General features: G+C 45.0%; 1 protein-coding gene across 1 annotated transcript in view; it reads right to left on the bottom strand.

Moving 5' to 3' along the window:
* MAPK8IP3 (mitogen-activated protein kinase 8 interacting protein 3) overlaps nucleotides 1-17089 on the bottom strand; it is a 76500-nt gene that overhangs the window by 21302 nt on the left and 38109 nt on the right. The window contains exons 7-13 of the mRNA XM_086622535.1: nucleotides 16454-16700; nucleotides 11983-12085; nucleotides 9260-9378; nucleotides 5127-5138; nucleotides 3708-3725; nucleotides 1184-1241; nucleotides 10-162 (exon numbers count right to left, since the gene is read on the bottom strand). Coding sequence (XP_086478661.1) covers nucleotides 10-162; nucleotides 1184-1241; nucleotides 3708-3725; nucleotides 5127-5138; nucleotides 9260-9378; nucleotides 11983-12085; nucleotides 16454-16700 — 710 coding nt within the window. The remainder of the gene's footprint in view (nucleotides 1-9; nucleotides 163-1183; nucleotides 1242-3707; nucleotides 3726-5126; nucleotides 5139-9259; nucleotides 9379-11982; nucleotides 12086-16453; nucleotides 16701-17089) is intronic.

The raw sequence follows: 17089 nt of genomic DNA on the forward strand, positions 1-17089 counted from the left end.
ATCACTCACCTTTTCAGCTCTTCCTCCAGCTCCTTGACTCTGGTTTCCATTTTGGCTTTGGCCTGCTTTGTTGCTTCAAGCTCTCCCTTCAGCACTTCTTGCTCTCCAGACAGTTGGTCCACCTTGGCAATCAAATCATTCTTCACAACGTTCAAAGCATTTCTTAAAGGTGCGAAAGGGATAATAAACAAAAATGCCCAAATCCAGTAGCTGCCCATAAGAGAGACCTGTACCTAAAGCCACAGGCACTACAAGGAGAGTTTGAATGAGTGTATTTAAACAACTCAATCCAGCCACAACTCATTGAAAAGTAAATTTTGGCAAGAAAGAGCTGCAGAAGAACACAGAAATTACCATAATTGGTCAGGATGAGGTTTGTCCAGTCCTGTATCCTGACTAACAAACCAACATCTCCTTAAGAAGCCAGCAGAATACTGCAGAAAATAGGTGTAGGGTAACCTACCACCTGCATACAGTTCAAATCTATTTTTAACAGAATGAGGATCTGAAACACGTCTTTCAGAACCGCTATTATCTGTAATTGCGGATAATCGTGGATGATGGTGATATAAATAAGAATTTCCAATCAGCTCTGAAATATCTTAAAATCTTTAAAACCAGCAGCTTCCTATCATAGTAAGTTCTCCAACTCTCTCCTGAGAGTACTTTGCCTTCCCCTTCCTAGCTGCTTAGCTTTAGTATCTAGCCTGCCAGCTTTTCTCAAAAAATAATTAATAAAAATAAATTAAATAATTAATCAAAAAATTACATTATCTGCTTCTCCTTTACCATTAAATCTTTGAAAACTCTCCTCAATAGCAAGAAAATTTTCTTTCCAAATAGCAACCCTTGCAAATAAAACCTTATGAACAGCAATATCCTCACGGAGGCTCAGACCCACATCTAGGTTTGCACTGAGGTTAATCAAAAGCTTGCCAGTGATTTCAGCTGGGATCAGACCCTACCAGCACATGCCCAGAGACTTCACCCAAGTGCCTGCAGAAAGGAAACAGGAAAGTTGCTCAGAAGAGCAATTCCTCTTCCACAACTGAAGGAACGACAAGTATTCAAGAGAACATGTTAATGAACTCCTGTGAGACAGGAGTTCTGGCCAAGCCCTACTTCCAGACAACACCTCATTTATGACCAGGCAGGCAGTTCAGAGCACGCAACGGTTCCTTACTTGGTCTCCAGGAGCTGCGAGTTCTCCAACAGCAGATTCCCCACTTCTTTGCCCATTCCTGAAAAGAAAGGCCAGGCAGTTTTCACCTGCTTTCCTAGAAATACGAAGCTTGCACGGCACTGCCTGACTCATGGTTAAGGAAGAGAAATCACTTTTGTTAGGCTTCCCTAGGCTTCTGTGTCCTGCTGTGGAGAGCCGAGTGCCTCTTGCTGAAGACCATGCAGCACAAGCAAAGACACCCATGTGTCCTTCCGTAAAGAGCCCAAATGCAGACCTAATGTTCCCAGATTCCCTCGAGAAGGAGAGAGAGGAGAGCTTCACTAACATCAGCTAGGGGAAGTCACGTCAGTAACTCCTGGTTCACGCATGAGCTATTGCGACCATTTTTCATCATCACTCATACAGAAAGAAGGTAGAGGTTCACGGGTTTTTCACAGAGGACAGCACAACACTGTCCAAACTGCTGGCCAGATCAGCGTATCGGTGATTTTCTTTCTTTCTTAGTACAAGCCAAATTTTCTGTTTCTCAGTACAGATTTGAGATCACGGCTGTGACCAGTTTCATGCACATGAAAGGCTTCCCATTATCAGTCTTCTGCCAGAGCAATTTTAACAGGACTTTAGATTGTCCATTTCTCTATCTGCCCTTAACAGTTTTCTCACAGATGTTTAAAATCTGAAGTATCAGTCCCATCACTTAAGACTCACACTCAAGAAAACATCTACGTCAGACACACTGCACTTGCACTTGGGAGTCAACATACGATGACTGCCATATGCAGACTGGGCTGCAAGCACTTTGAAAAATCTGGGGCTAAGAGTGAAGGTCGAATTCAGCATTTCATAAAACCAAACTGAAAGGAATTTAGGGACCAAAAGTACATCTGGATTGTTTCCTGCTGCCAGGAAACTTGCTGGCTCCCAAGGTCAGCTTCTACCTTACAGCAGGGAACAGCCGCCGACTGAGAACTAAAGGCAAAAGAAACCTCTCCCTGTCAGGGGAAGTGCTGAGAGTTGCAGCTCATTTCTCACCACAGGTCCCAGAGCATGAAGAAGTCTCACAACCATCAGTGTTTGTGTTGAAGTGCTCCTTGTCCTGCCCTCTGAACTACCTCTTCCTTTACCGCAAAGACATCAACAGTTTTCATGATCTGTTATTTGCTGATTAATTAATATTTGCAATAAAACAAAAACAACACAGACTTGAAGTACATGGAAGTTAGAGAAACATGGTAGCATACAAGAAGTGAGAACACATCACAACACTCCAACATACAGATCCTCTTCCCACAGTTAAATGGGATGAATTTATGATAGCAAAAGCAAATTCCCAGCAAGAATGAGTAAGAAGCAGCATTTTCAAATAACTTTTGAAAAATTAGCAGACAGATAATTAATCACTTTGATGTTTCAGGCAATGTGTTCTTTGGATGCTGTGTCAAAGAATATTGCAAACGGTAAAAAAGTTAGAGACACTAACTGTGTCTAACACTCAGTGTTAACTGAAGTATATTTTTGGTTTGGTGAGGTGAAGGACCTATAGCCCTTTCTTTTGTGGCATGCCATATGTTGATTGGAAGACTAAGAAGTCATCTGTTTATTCAATCATTTTCTTGTTCCTTTTTAGTGATCTTACAAATGATCAAACAAATATTTAGCCAGTAAGTCATTAAAATGGCACAAGGACATTAAAGGTGCTGAGGGACATTGAGTGAAAAGAGTTCACCTCCAGGGTTTTTTTTACTAAATCTTTTTCCTTCCCACCCTTGAGTCATCTATCCCTCTCTGCGACTGTTTTGGGGACAGAAAGGAACTCTGGTGAAGAGGGTGAGCTATCATGCCAGAACTAAAAGCCATACAGTGTAGTGGATGGTGTCCCTACCCATGGCAGGGGGGTTGGAACTGGATGATCTTTAAGGTCCCTTCCAACCCAAACCATTCTATGATTTTATGATACAGCGTCTCAACCATCAGTGTCCTCTCCATAGCTTCTACCTTATTTGTGTGTGACAGTCTCAGCCCAATGCTTCAACCAGCGAGAGGTATGAAAGGCTGGTCTTGCAATAAAGAAACGGATGAGGCCAACCCAGAGCCACAGAACTGACACTTATGCAGGTTGTAAGGGAAAGTCCTGCTCATGGGAAAAAAGTACCACTGTGGAGTGACTAAAAGGAGATCTCTTCACCTTTTTGTGGTGCGGAGCAAAGGGAAGAGAGGTCTGGACAGAGCCCTGTCTAACAGAGCCCAGCCTACACTGTCCACCTCCCATACCCAGGCAAACAGTGTGAAGCATCAAAGTGGATAATCAACTACAAGAGACAGAGGAGAATCCTCAAACCACCACTACTGACCAGCTGCGTCCTGCTTCTTGAGAGGTGATACCACCATCACAAAAAAAAACCCACAACAAACCAAAGGAATGCAAGACATATGGAGGGATGTTGAGTGAATGGAAAAATTTAGAAAAAAATGCACATTAAAAAAAAAAGAAAGAAAAAAAAAAGAAAAAAGGCCTTCGCCTTACCAAAGAAATCATCCCGTACTATGAGAGCCATCCCATACGAGAAAGGGAACAGAAAGAGATGGGGACAAAGGGGAAGAAAGGAAGAGAAAAAAAGCAGCCATTAAGTACCAGTCTGTAAATAGCAAACAGAGCAGCTCATCAGCATGTGCACATCTGTGAGTGGTGCCAGTACAGGTGATGCTCAGCAGTAACTAATCTGTACCTTGTCCTGCTGCAGCCTGGTCTAACAGGGACTTACAGCTCAGAGGTCACCACAAGCTCGAGATGACCTCAACTGTTTCTTCCACCTTCATAATCTCCCCTGGACTACGTGTCTTTGGGTCTCCCATCCCCACAAAAAGGTAGTTCAACAGACATTATGAATAGGGTGAGGGAAGGGGGAAAAACGAAATGGGGGGGTGGACATCAAAGCTCTCGTTTGGTCTTTTAGCACACGCCTAAAGCCACCTTCGCACTGTGGCAAGCTCCAACTCAGCTTCAGCAGGAGGTTTTCTGAGGAAGGACCACAAAAAAATGGGCTTACAGTAAAAAGCAGTTTGAACTAAAAGAAAGGATGACGCCATCCCTTTCTTCGGTAAGGTGACGGAGCCAACACCAAGAGGTGCTGGGCAAAGGAACGGGACAGAGCTCATCGCCGCACAGCATTACGCCATCGCGTCTGCCTAAGTCATCCGCTGCTATGACAAGGGAAACTTCATCCAGTTTGCACTGAAATCAAGAGATCCCCTTGACTTCATCTGACCTTGCATCAGGGCCTCAGTGCATTCTACGGAAAGGTGCAAACCTTCTGACGACAGAGCGTGGCCGTAAGGCAGGGAACCTCCTTCACCGAAACAAAAGATAGAGCTATCGCTTCCACTCCTGCCAGAAAGGCAAAGCTTTAACAAAAGACAGAGGCTTTGGCAATCTAATCCATCAAGAAACGTCTATAATGTCACTACAGCTATTCCAGAGGAGGGCCACTATGGATCAACCAACCCACAGTGGCCATCGTGCCCATGGAGGGATCCCTCACAGCGTGGTCTGCTGAGAGGAGAGCGGGACCCTGACTCCGTCCTGTGCCCGCCCGGCTCTGCTCCGAGCACGGCACCCGTCCTGCCAGAAAAAAGCAGCACTTTGACCCCTGGACCTTGAGTGACAGGCCAGTGCAACACGGTGGAGCAGCCCTGCAGAGAGCCACACAAAAGCTTATTGGAAGGCAGCAGGCACGTGAGCACAGCGCGGGGTGTCCCGCCGCCCGGGGACCACCGGCGGGCACCACCGGCACAAGGCAACCAAGCGAGGCGAAGGTGGGAGAGGTCCGCAAAGCCAACCGTGTTTGGACAAGAGCAGGGGAGTATCACACGTGTATACCACGTCATTCGACCTCAACAAGGAAAAAAGAAACGAGAAAGGAAACTGAGCAGCGGAGATACACACCTGAGAACTCCCCTATGGGCCATGTCCAGCGAAGCACAGAGAGACAAGGGAAAAAAGGAAGTGAAAAAAAGGATCAATCAGTGACTGAAACTAACAAAATAAAAATTTTGTTCAAAAAAAATTAACAATGATTCAGCCATTTCAATGTCAAAAGGCATGAAATAGTAAGGACAGGATCTGCCATGACTGTAGATGGCGTGACTCTACATACAGGACATAAAAAAAATCAAGGGAAGGCAACCCGTGGTACAATTGCAACCACATGCCTGAGCTACCCTCAGTTTTCCAGACATAAATCTCAGGCAATCGTGTCTTCTTGGACTGGATAAGCTTTTATTTTTTCTTTATTTAGTCATGTACCACTAAATGCACAACAGCTACCTCTCACTACCTTCTCATCTCCCCTCCCCTTGTGATTTTAGCAACTCGCTCTTCTGATAATAAATGTGCTCTTCAGTGATACTTCAACTTGCAAAAGACAAGAAGTTGCATTTAAAACCCTTTTTTTTTAAATTTTTTACAGTGCAGTGCTGGCACTCAGTTTGATAATCCCATTTCAACTTCTGTATAAAAAGCTACACGCAAACTTACCGCGAGCACGGCTGCACTTCTGTCTTCACCACAAACCCCTGCTATTTGAAGGGAGGTTTTAATCTCCAAAGCAAACACAGCTGAGCATCCTAAAACGGAAAGTTAGGACCTGCCCGTAGCGCACAACCAAACTGCTAGTGCTCCTTCGTGTCCAGAAACTCTCGGGATAGGGAAGAGCAGGGAGAGGGAGATGGGAGAAGGGGGAGCCTACCCAGAACTGGGAGGCAGAACCTGCGATTACCAAGTGAGCATGTGGGAAAACAGACACCTCGTGTTCCTAAGGCTGCAGTGTGAAAGGAAGGAATTCGGTCTACGATTACCACTAGTAAATAACTGTTCTCACTCCGCATTTTTCTCCAGAATAATTCCTATACAAGCTCATGTATGTAAAGTAGTATTAGAGGCAGGGGGGAAAAAAACATTTTTTTTTATTATTTTATATTCAAAAATTGCCATGAAGAGTGCCCATTTTGTACCAAGAGATGTTGGTCGCTTTGCAGATATCCAGAAGGAATGACTGAGATTTTCCATTCAAGAAACAGACCTGCCTGCCAGCTGCTGCTCACGGGTAATTTCTGTAAGATCCTTCTGTTTTGAAGTCCTCTTTAATGAGATTTCTCTCTCTTCAAGAAATGGAGTCCAAAAGAAGAGAATATTATTGGAAGATTGATTGCCAAGTTTTGAAAGAGACTAGAGGAAGTATTCAAATTCCACTTAGGTGGGGTAAACTTCATTAATTCTTTTGATTTACAGAGAGAAGCGAGCGCCAAACATGACTCAGAAAGAGAGAGAACTCTTTCAGCTTGTGAATCTTGTTTCTTACATCACATCCGTAAAGCACAATTTCTTCTGGGGCACCCAAAGGTACTGCAAGAAGAGAGAATGATTTATCTAACAAAAAAGGCAAAATTTTGAATGATGCTGACAGCTTTGTCAGTACTAAGATCTGGCCTTTTGTTTCCACCTTTACCAGACTTTCTTAGTGCTTTTTATTGTGCAAAGCCAAAAAAAAAAAAGAAGAGTACACATCTTATTTCTTCGTACATTCCTGGCACCGTGTGTGTTCACTTTAAAGAACACTTGTATGTGGCCAGAGTCAGTAGTCAGAACTCAACAAAGCATTAACTAGATTAACATTTTTCACAGGAAACGCATAGAACTATCTGATTTCATCACAGTCCATCTCTCAGGTTTGAAAAGGAACCAGAAGAAGCCTTCCTATTCTGCTAGCCTGCTGTGCTATCACCTGCAAGAGCTTTGCTGCTCTGCTCGAACCAGAAAATTGTCCCAGCACAGAAACGTACTCCTCACAAGCCACACTTACACGGGCACTGTTCAACGGAGCCTCTGTGCATTCTTATTACAAGTGGTAATGGCCCAACAACAGATGGCTCACAACCCAAAATCGATCGCTGGTCTTCAAGCAGCCTTATTACTTGAGGAGGTGACACACCTTTAACTGAAACTGTGGTCATCAATCTTGCAAGGTTTGGGCAACTAAAATCTTTGGCCCTTCGTAAACAGGAGTCTGCATCTCTCACTGATCACTGGGTCGGACTACAGGGTAATCCACAGGGGAAGCGGATTCCCAGAACGCAGGCTTCAAGAAGTGACAAACGGGTTGTCTGAAGCAGTTCATGCACCAAGCAAATAATTTTCCTGAACAGTAACTCTTAGGAGGTGACAATCTCTGACGCCCCAGCCATTCTGGGGAGAGAAGGAAAGCAGCAGTCGGCACAGTGATTAGTGGAAGACAGCCATATCCATACACGCCCTCCTAGGTCAGGAAGCACCTGAGGACCAAGATAATATAGATTGACAATGGCAAGATTGTCAGAATTTGTAATGCTTTGATTCTGCTAGGAAGAGAGTTCCCAGGAACATATGGGGCTGGCTAACTAAAACTCATTCCACAGCAGGGAGATGAAGTTTCAACTGTCACATGTAGTCCCTACTGTCATCTTCACTTTAAGCAGGAGTCTCAGTCCTTCTGCAATGGCTGCTAACACCCAGGTAATTCTCAAACCTGAAGATCTTGCTTTCCCGTCTAAATTCTTAATTTTGTAAGCATCTGCCCACACTGGCTCCAGATGCAGGCAGAGAAAGCCTGTGCTTTCATATTGACTTTTCTGTAGATTTTTTCTTCCGGCAATCTTGAGTTGGAGGCGAAACAATAAATGTTTTAACACTTCAAGCAATGGTCATCGACCCACATGAGCGCTCTCTTGCATGTCGCAGGGCTAGTACCATGCTTCTACAGAAAGAAAATCCCTATCCACGTCAAAAAGGTATTGCAAGTGTTCTGATTATTGATAGACTGGATCTTGTTCTTGCATTCCAGTCACACTATTGCCTATAATAGCAACAATTTCACAGATTTTTGTCTTGGATAAAGCAAGAAGTATTGCATTAACCTCCTTTCCAGTCTTCAGTCCACATCTTCATGGTTAAGTCTTTGGTGAATAGGGCAAAATCTATCCTCTCTGCAGAAACACACCTTTTTAGAGGGTCCTGATACAAGACTCTACTCGCAGGTAATACAAGTATCTTCCTAATTTAATTTCTGCAAAGGTGAGCGGCTGAAAACCTGTGACAGAATCCAGCTCATCCTGTTGTGGACAGAACCAAACTTACAAGATTATCCATAAGCAGCTCTTATATCAGTAATCACCAGAAAGGAAATGTACACTTTCAGATCAGATCACGTGCTACTAAATGCATAAAATAAAAGGCATATTTTTGGAATCCTCAGGTCTCCTAGGGCTTCTTAAATCCAGCAGTAAAATGGAATGTGAGCCCATGTCCACGTATCTGAAGACCACTCATATTGTCCTGATTGAGGAAAACAGTCAGCAGGACTTACGAACATGCAAAAATTCTGTCATGAATTAAGGTCTAGATACTCAAGAGTCCCACACCAAAAAGTATGGCCAGGGCTCAGACGGCTACCTGAGGCAAAGCTGCTTCTCTGATTCCTCCAAAGTCCTAGTCAGGAATATGGAATATAACGAGACTTCAGGTATTACCAGCTCCTCCAGAATCAGCCTAAAAAGTGAATTACTACCTCTCTTAGACTGACTAGAAATGGGTAAAAACTGCAATACAGACCACAGTACTTCCCCTTGATTTAACCTTCAAAAACTTAACAAAAGGAGTTACTTTCTTGCAAATTTCAAACAAACTCTTTATTCCAAGTGAAACTGCTAGTGTGTAAAATTACTAGGAGAGGAAATTCGGGCGAGGAAGTAGAAGGAGCACGTTTTGCTTTGAACTGTTTGTGTAGGAGAATCCTACAGAAAAATAACTTATGCACATAAAGAAAACCCAAACAGAAGTTACCCAACAGTTTGAGCTGTTCTCTAAGTAAGCATTACTGTAGTGCAGGTACATATTTCAGTCACATAATGTCTCAATTTCTATGCCATTTTTTGAAAAGCTAAACATCCAAGTTCTGGAAAAAAGAGATAATTTAAGTGCTTCTAGAAGCTTAATATAGTTGTCATTGTATCAGAGAAACAGAATAGTTATAAACAAGTTTTTACCTAGCAGATCTGCTCCTTCATCAACATCTCCGATAACTTCAGACCCTGCTGTGGAAAGTTCATGATACAGAGAGTCTGTGTTGATGCCAAATGCTTTGTTCACAATCCCCTGTGTTGGGCTGTTGTTGGGAGGAAAAAAAAAACCACAAGGAGTCTTGTTACTTGGTGATATTTAAGCTAGAACATTTCTCTCTGCAATTCTGAGCATCCCAGACTATTGCGATCAAAACCCTGAGAGCGCATTCCAACTGTTCCCATGGGCTGGTTCAGGGAACACACTGAGTTAACAAAAAAGTACGTTTTGCTCCCCATATCAAGGTCGAGTACCTATCACACTCACAGCTCGCCCAGCTGACTTCCTTTTAAACATATAGTCAATGACTATTCAATATTTGACAGAAAAATTTCAACTCGCAGGAGCTCTCAGCTCTGACTTTCCAGACTCCGCAAGGATTCCCACACTTCTATCCACTTAGATGGCAACTTAGATAGCAGTAAGATCAGATGAGGATTCAAATGGTGAAAACAGCAATAGCCTTCTTTGTTCAAGGGTTAGTCTCCTCTTTGGGTGAGTCTATGCACCGAAATGCTGCTTCACGTGTCAGCAAAATGTATCGCCGTTAAGGTACATCGAAGTTAATGCTTCCTAATCGCATCACACGGAGCACGCGTCCACCTCTTGGTGACATGGTACCATCAGGAATCTCCTTGCCTTTTGTGACACACTCATGGCTCAAACTGACAATGGCTGTTACGGGAGGTGAAGGTGAGGCAGCCTCTGGGATTCTCTCTAAACTACAGTCTGAATGTGGATATAAGCATTTCTAAGTTCCCTGCCTTGTACGAGGGGAATCAGTCAGCACGAAGAGACACCATGCAGTTTTTCCAGCAGTCTAACAGAAATGTCAGCACCACTGAAGATTATCTCAAGTTGCATGGCTTCATTCTTAGATAAATCAAACCTTGGTGATCAATCCTGGAGGTTACAAATGGGGTGGGGTAGCTGCCTCTGATACTGCAGTTACAGCACATTGCAAAGGCAAAAAAAAATTGTGGGTTTTTTTTCAATTACAGAAACATCACAGCTATCTAGACATCTGAGGGCGCTGAGGAGTTACAAATGGGTGCCATGACTTAATTAATGGCACCAGAATTAATCAGTACATGTGGGCTAATGGACAGCACAAGTGACAAGAAGCAAGCAGTACTCAGCCTGTGACCTGAAGATCTAATTCAGCTTGAACCTACCTCCTCAGTACTCAACTTTCAGAAGCTGCACGTGTCTCAAAAGCATTCTGCTTTCAAGGCAACAAGCATATGGTTCAGCAGCTCCAGAGTTCGCTTCTGTTTCCTGTAGCTTTCAGTCTCACTGCTTGGATCAGAGGTCACTGCCTGAAGAGCTCTCAGTGCAGCAATCCTCTCTGTTCCCTTCTTTTCCTTGGGTTTGACCAATTTTTGATCTGACCTCATCAGTCACTTTTGTCTTGCTCACACAGAGCTGTTTTGGCTACCTAGATTGCTCCTGCACCTGACCCTAAAAATTGTTCAAGTACATATTCCGAGAGGAGCTTAACTGCATGTGTTTTCAGAGCTGGCGAGCGTACCTGTCATTGCTGCTCACACCCTTCTCCATGAGGGTGCTCAACAGAGGCAATCCGGTCCAGATCTGGACTGAGAAAATTTTGCCATAATTTTGTCAGGGTATTCTGCATACCTGTAGGAGCTACGGGGTTATTTTTGCTGGTGTAGTGCCAAATTACCCACTGAACAAGGGTAAAAATCAATGAACCCTGTAAAATCAACCACCAGACCTTAGCAAAAATGAATCATGGCACCCAGGACTAGCAATTCCAGACTAATACATGCCTCAGAAATATGGTGCCAAAGTTAATAGACTTTAAGGAGCTAAACAGGATTAAAACAGAAGAGGTGACAGATAGGAACCATAGCAGCAGAGTAGTTCAGTAAAAGTCTGCAAACTCAGAGGACTCTGTTGAGGTCCTGAGTGCACTGGTGGGTCAAAATTGCTCTGACCAGCCTCCCCTGGGACCTGCACCCACACACTGGTCCAAGGGCTCCCTTTAGCCTCAGGCCTGTGCCTGAGCTACACCGTAGGTGTATGTGTCTTTAGCCCTGTCTCCTGCCACTTGTGAGTAGCACCAGGACCTAATCCATCCCCTGGCCTCGCCTGGGGCTGCTGGTGGAGCTCTTTGTCAGTGCTCTGACCTCTCTGCTCGGAACCTGCGGGACTGGGATCACTGGGGTTACTCCTGCTTGTCCTCCCTCGTGGAGCTGCTCTGCTCCTGCTCTTCAAACACTTGAAAAAATTAAACCTGAAAAAAGCTTGAGGTTTTAAAACGGAATTTAGAACTGATCTCTTATTAGACAAATGCATCTTTTCCCTCTTGCCATGGGCTTAAGCCCATGTCCCCCGTGCCTGTCTTAAACCTTTAGCTGCTCCATCTCTTCGTCCTCCCTGACCCAGCCAGGCAAACAAGCCCAGTTCTGTGTCAGCTGGACAGATCCTTCTGCAGATTGCCAGCAGACATCTGCCTTCTCTGGAGAACCCCAGGAAGGTCAGGACCCCTCATATTCATACCAGGCAGAATGTACGAACTTTCTTAAACAGCTGCATCTTGAACTCAGTGTGAGTCACAGCATTCGTTCCTCACTCCTCACAAAATCAAGCGGAAGAGCACACAATGCAAAGTGACAATCAATACCTGTTACCAGTGCGCTCCAGGCGGGGGTCTTGACACATATCCAGCTCTGGGGTAGAGTCTATGATGTCCTGAACATCAGACCACTCATCACTGCTGCCCATTCCTAGGTAAGACAATACATATGATCTGTAAAATCAGGACTTTTACAGGATGGTGTTCCTTGAAGAGACTTCTGCAGCTTTGAATATCAAGGTTTCAAACTTCAGGGTGTTGTTTCCAAAGTCTTAAAACAGGAACAGAAAGTAGCTGGTCATCTAGAGTCACCCATGCATCAGAGCTGGGAAGGTGCCCTCACAATGCCAGAGCAGGAAGACCATAAGCAACCCCTCCACCCCACCATACTAGAGTGTCACCAAGGTCACTGGCCTAGATCCTCATTAAAATGTGATAACCAGAAATACTTCAACCATTTCAGTAAATTTCAAATAAACTTTTTGTCTGTCAGTAAAAATGCTTCAGTCACCACGCAGCTTTAGCTGAGATCAGAGACGACACAGTGATTTTCCGTATAGCTTCACAGAGATTACTGTAGTTATGAACTGGCACTATGTAGTTTTAATAAAAATAATTTTCCAATACAAATTCTAAACTCTACAACTGGTTTATATACCCTTCGCAGTGAAATTTCACTTAAAAACTGATACATGAAATCCACTATAATCTACAGCCTGAAGCCACTATTTAAAGAATAAGGAACTTCATCTTCTTGTCAAGTCACATTGATACCACCGATTCAAGAGCTCAGACCTGCACCTCTTCTAAACAAGCAACGTGCACAGTGTCTGTTCACACAAGAAATTCTTAACGGATTAAAGACCTAATTTGCAAACTACATTAGTCCCTCAACGACGTTAGATGTGAAATTTTTGACCTTTCCAAACAGCCTCAGCAGCCAAATATACAAAGCCCATGACAACTTGAGCGTTGATTTTATTCTTTTAGGCCGGCACTGCGCACCAGCTGGCAATAAATGCCACATCTGAAGACAAAGCACGATGTGTATCTGTTGCCAAAGTAGGCATCCATACACCACTGGTTCTCAAGCTCACAGAAACAGAGGCTTCCTTTTCTTTATTTTTTCAAGCTGCAAAGCTTTTCTGCAAATACCTTTGAGCATCTTTTTTTGGTAGTTCAACTCTAAGGCATGTGCATCGCTGACAGACATTTGAATTACAGATGCATAAAATACATAATTAAAATTCAAGTATCTGTGTTTCCACTCAGCACGGAGAGCTGGTTTTGCATATGTGAGAAATAGCTGAAAGGTTGAATATGCAGAGCACATAGGAAAGACACAACTATCTGCCTTGAGCAGATTCCACAATATGGTACTTCCACCAAGGAAAAAGCAGCTTTCACACGCATAATGATTTCAGAGTTGCACAGGTACAGAACAGAGCAGACTCGGACCCAAGAAAGCTATTGATGGTAAATGAGCCTGGAAAGCAGCAACTGTAAAAATAAGTATTTAATTTCTCTGATTCCAATGCTTATACTGACTTGCCTTGGCCAGGACCACCAAACAGATCACAATTTACCAGTTGGTTGTGCAGAAGCCATGTGCTTTTATGAAGAACCACACTAGCTTCTGACAGACTGACATCTGTGACCCTGGGACCTTCTCAGCTGCTAATATAAATACAGGATGGGACTCAGTCGTGACAATTCTCATTCAAATGCTACAACAAAAGATGTTACATGTTGGTTTACAGTTTTAATTTGTTAGGAACCAGCTTGCGAATGTTAGAGCAGAGGAATTTTTTCTGCATTACTTAGGAAAAAAGATGATCATCTGGATCAGATGCCAACCTCTGAGATCTACGCTCATCCCTATGCTTCTGCACAGATTTTCCTTATGATCTTCAGCTAGTTTTTTGCATATAAGTTCACGACCTGTAAAACAGACCACGTCTCATTTCTGAAGGCTGCTGTGAGTCTAAAGACAATACAGGCTGGGAGCTGCTCAGACACTACACTGGCGTAGCAGTATTAAAAAGGACAGAAAGAGGCTTTTATCACGTTATTACACCACTTTCTTTATTTAAAACAGCACAGTGCTAAAGGCTTAGGTGATGGCTTTCCTGACAAGCAATCACAAACTCAAATTACTGAAGGACTGGGAAGCGGAGAGAAAACAACTGTAACTTCCGAAGAGTCAGGAGGGTTTCTTGTATGAGAAACAGACTAGAAGAAAACAGCTTATTTAGCTGAGAAAACCAGCTGGATATAATTGCTATTTTTAAACACACCGAGGTGTAGGATAAATACATAGAAGAGAAAGTAATTACTTAAGCTGACTGACAAATCTGGCATGTGACCAACCGGATATAAAATACTTACGAATAAATCTGGAGACAAAGGTGAATTAACAACAAAAGGAGGGCTAAGGAGAATCTCCATCCTTTACTGGATGCTGGAGGGAAACACAGTGACAAAGGCTGAGGAAAAGGCTGCGGTACGTAACGTGCCTTTGCCTCGGTCTTTAATAGTAAGAGCAGTTGTTCCGAGGGTAGCCAGCCCCTGAGCTGGAAGACACGGACAGGGAACAGAATGAAACCCCCATAATCCAAGAGGAAATGGTTACCGACCTGCTGCACCACTTAGACACACACAAGCCTATGGAGCTGGCTGGGATCGACCCAAGGGCACTGAGGGAGCTAGTGGAAGTGCCCACCAAGCCACTTTCCACCACTTCTCAGCAGTCCTGGCTAACCAGGGAGGTCCCAGTTGACAGCAGGTTAGCAAATGTGACGCCCATCTACAAGAAGGGCTGGAAGGAGGATGTGGGGAACTAGAGACCTGTCAGTCTGACCTTGGTGCCAGGGAAAGTTATGGAGCAGATCACCACGAGTGCCACCACACAACAGGTACAAGACAACCAGGTGGCCAGGCTCAGCCTAGGTTTAGGAAACCTGATCTCCTTCTATGACAAGGTGACCTGCCAGACGATGAGGGAAAGGCTGTGGATGTCACCTACCTGGGCTAAGCCTCTGTCACCGTTCCCCACAGCACTCTCACGGAAGAACGGGTTGCTCACAGCTCAGACAGGTGCACACTTCACTAGGTCAAAAACAGCTCGATGGCCAGGCCCAACAGAGTTAAATCCAGTTGGTGGCCGGTGACGTGGTGTTCCCCAGGGCTCAGTATAGGAACCAGTTCTGTTTAGTATCTTCATCAGTGACCTGGACAAGCGCACCCTCAGTAAGCTTGCAGACGAAAACAAGTTGGGCGGGAGTGTCCATCTGCTCGAGGCTAGGAAGGCTCTGCAGAGGGATGGTGACAGGCTGGACCCATGGGCCAAGGCCAACTGTATGAGGTTCAACACGTCTTGAGTGCTGGGTCCGGCACCTGGGCCACAACAACCCCCTGCAACGCTACGGGCTTGGGGAAGGATGGCTGGAAAGTTGCCTGGCGGAAAAGGACCTGGAGGTGTTGGTCAACAGCCGTCTGAACATGAGCCAGCGGTGCGCCCGGGTGGCCGAGAGGGCCAAGAGCATCCTGGCTTGTATCAGCAGCAGTGTGGCCAGCAGGACCAGGGAGGTGATTGTCCCCCCACACTCAGCACTGGTGAGGCTGCACCTGGAACACCGTGTTCAGTTTTGGGCCCCTCACTACAAGAAAGACACTGAGGGGCTGGAGCGTGTCCAGAGACGGGCAATGGAGCTGGTGAAGGGTCTGGAGCACAAGTCTTGTGAGCAGCAGCTGAGGGAACTGGGGCTGTTCAGCCTGGAGAAGAGGAGGCTGAGGGCAGAGCTTATCGCTCTACAGCTGCCTGAAAGGAGGTTGTAGCGAGGTGGGGTCGGGCTCTTCTCCCAAGTAACAAGCGACAGGATGAGAGGAAACGGCCTCAAGTTGCACCAGGGGAGGTTTAGATTGGATATGAGGAAAAATTTTTTCATTAAAGAGTTGTCAAGTATTCGAACAGACTGCCCAGGGAAGTGGTGGAGTCACCATCGCTGGAGGTGTTTAAAAGACATGTTGATGTGGTGCTGAGGGACGTGGGTTAGTGGTGGACTTGGCAGTGCTGGGTTAACGGTTGGACATTATGGATATACATCCAGCTGCTACGAATTTGTAATTACGTAATTAATTAAGGATTAGGCCCTTCCTACAAAAGGTGGGCCATTTCCTCCTGCCTGTGGGAGATGCAACAACCTGCCGTGGAGCCGCAGCCTAGTTGGTGAGCAACAGGACTTGATGATCTTAAAGGTCTTTTCCAATCTAAAAGATTCGATGATTGTATGATGCTATTCGTATTACCAACACTCGAAAAATCTGATACCTGGAAAACTGCTAACATCCAACCAGCCCTGCCTCGCTTACGTACCCTTCTGAGTAAGGCTATGTCAAATCCTATACTTAGGCAGTTGATTACCCCCCAGTCTCCCAGCCTCTTCCTGCAACAGAGGGATACAAGCACTGGTAAGTCAATTATTTTAATGACCAAATACCCAAGCTCCAGCTTCCATACCTATGCTGACATTCCTCATTTCCTGCGTGACCTGGACTTCCATGTTCCGGCTGTTCCGCTTTTCTCGTGCCCTCTTGTTGCTCTTGGTCGTGCCATTGTATTCGCTGATGGGCTGGATGCTCTCATTCAGGGGTGTGACGGCAGCAGAGGGCACAGATGACGTGGGAGTGTTGGACTTGGTTCCAGTGGTGCTCGGTGTGGCAGCTGCTGAGGACTGCCCAGATTCAGACATTTCATCTTGGGGGCACTATGGCAATTCAAGGGTGGGGGAAGAACAAAAAGGGAAAAGCACAGCTATACAGTTCAATTAATCTCCCATTTGTTGGTGCATGGCTGCCTTAAAGAATTACGGAGAATGAGCCTTGCTCACTGCACCAGCTACACGTCCAGCGCTTGCTGGTGACACTAGGCACTGCGACCACAACGAAGCAGTGAGTTCTCGTGCTGAACTCGGCAAGCAAATCCCGCTGGTGAAAGGACTGACATCCTTCCTCCTTTACTACTGAACATTTTCTTCACAATACACATCAGTACGTGATGCCTTCATCATGCAGCTCAGGAAAGGTGGCCTCATCGTAAGCGAAAAGCCCCTGCAGCCCGCACTGACTGCAGTGGAAGCTGAAGGGCTTTGGCACT

This window comes from Tauraco erythrolophus, chromosome 17 (genome assembly GCF_009769465.1).
Source record: "Tauraco erythrolophus isolate bTauEry1 chromosome 17, bTauEry1.pri, whole genome shotgun sequence".
Lineage (NCBI taxonomy): Eukaryota > Metazoa > Chordata > Aves > Musophagiformes > Musophagidae > Tauraco > Tauraco erythrolophus.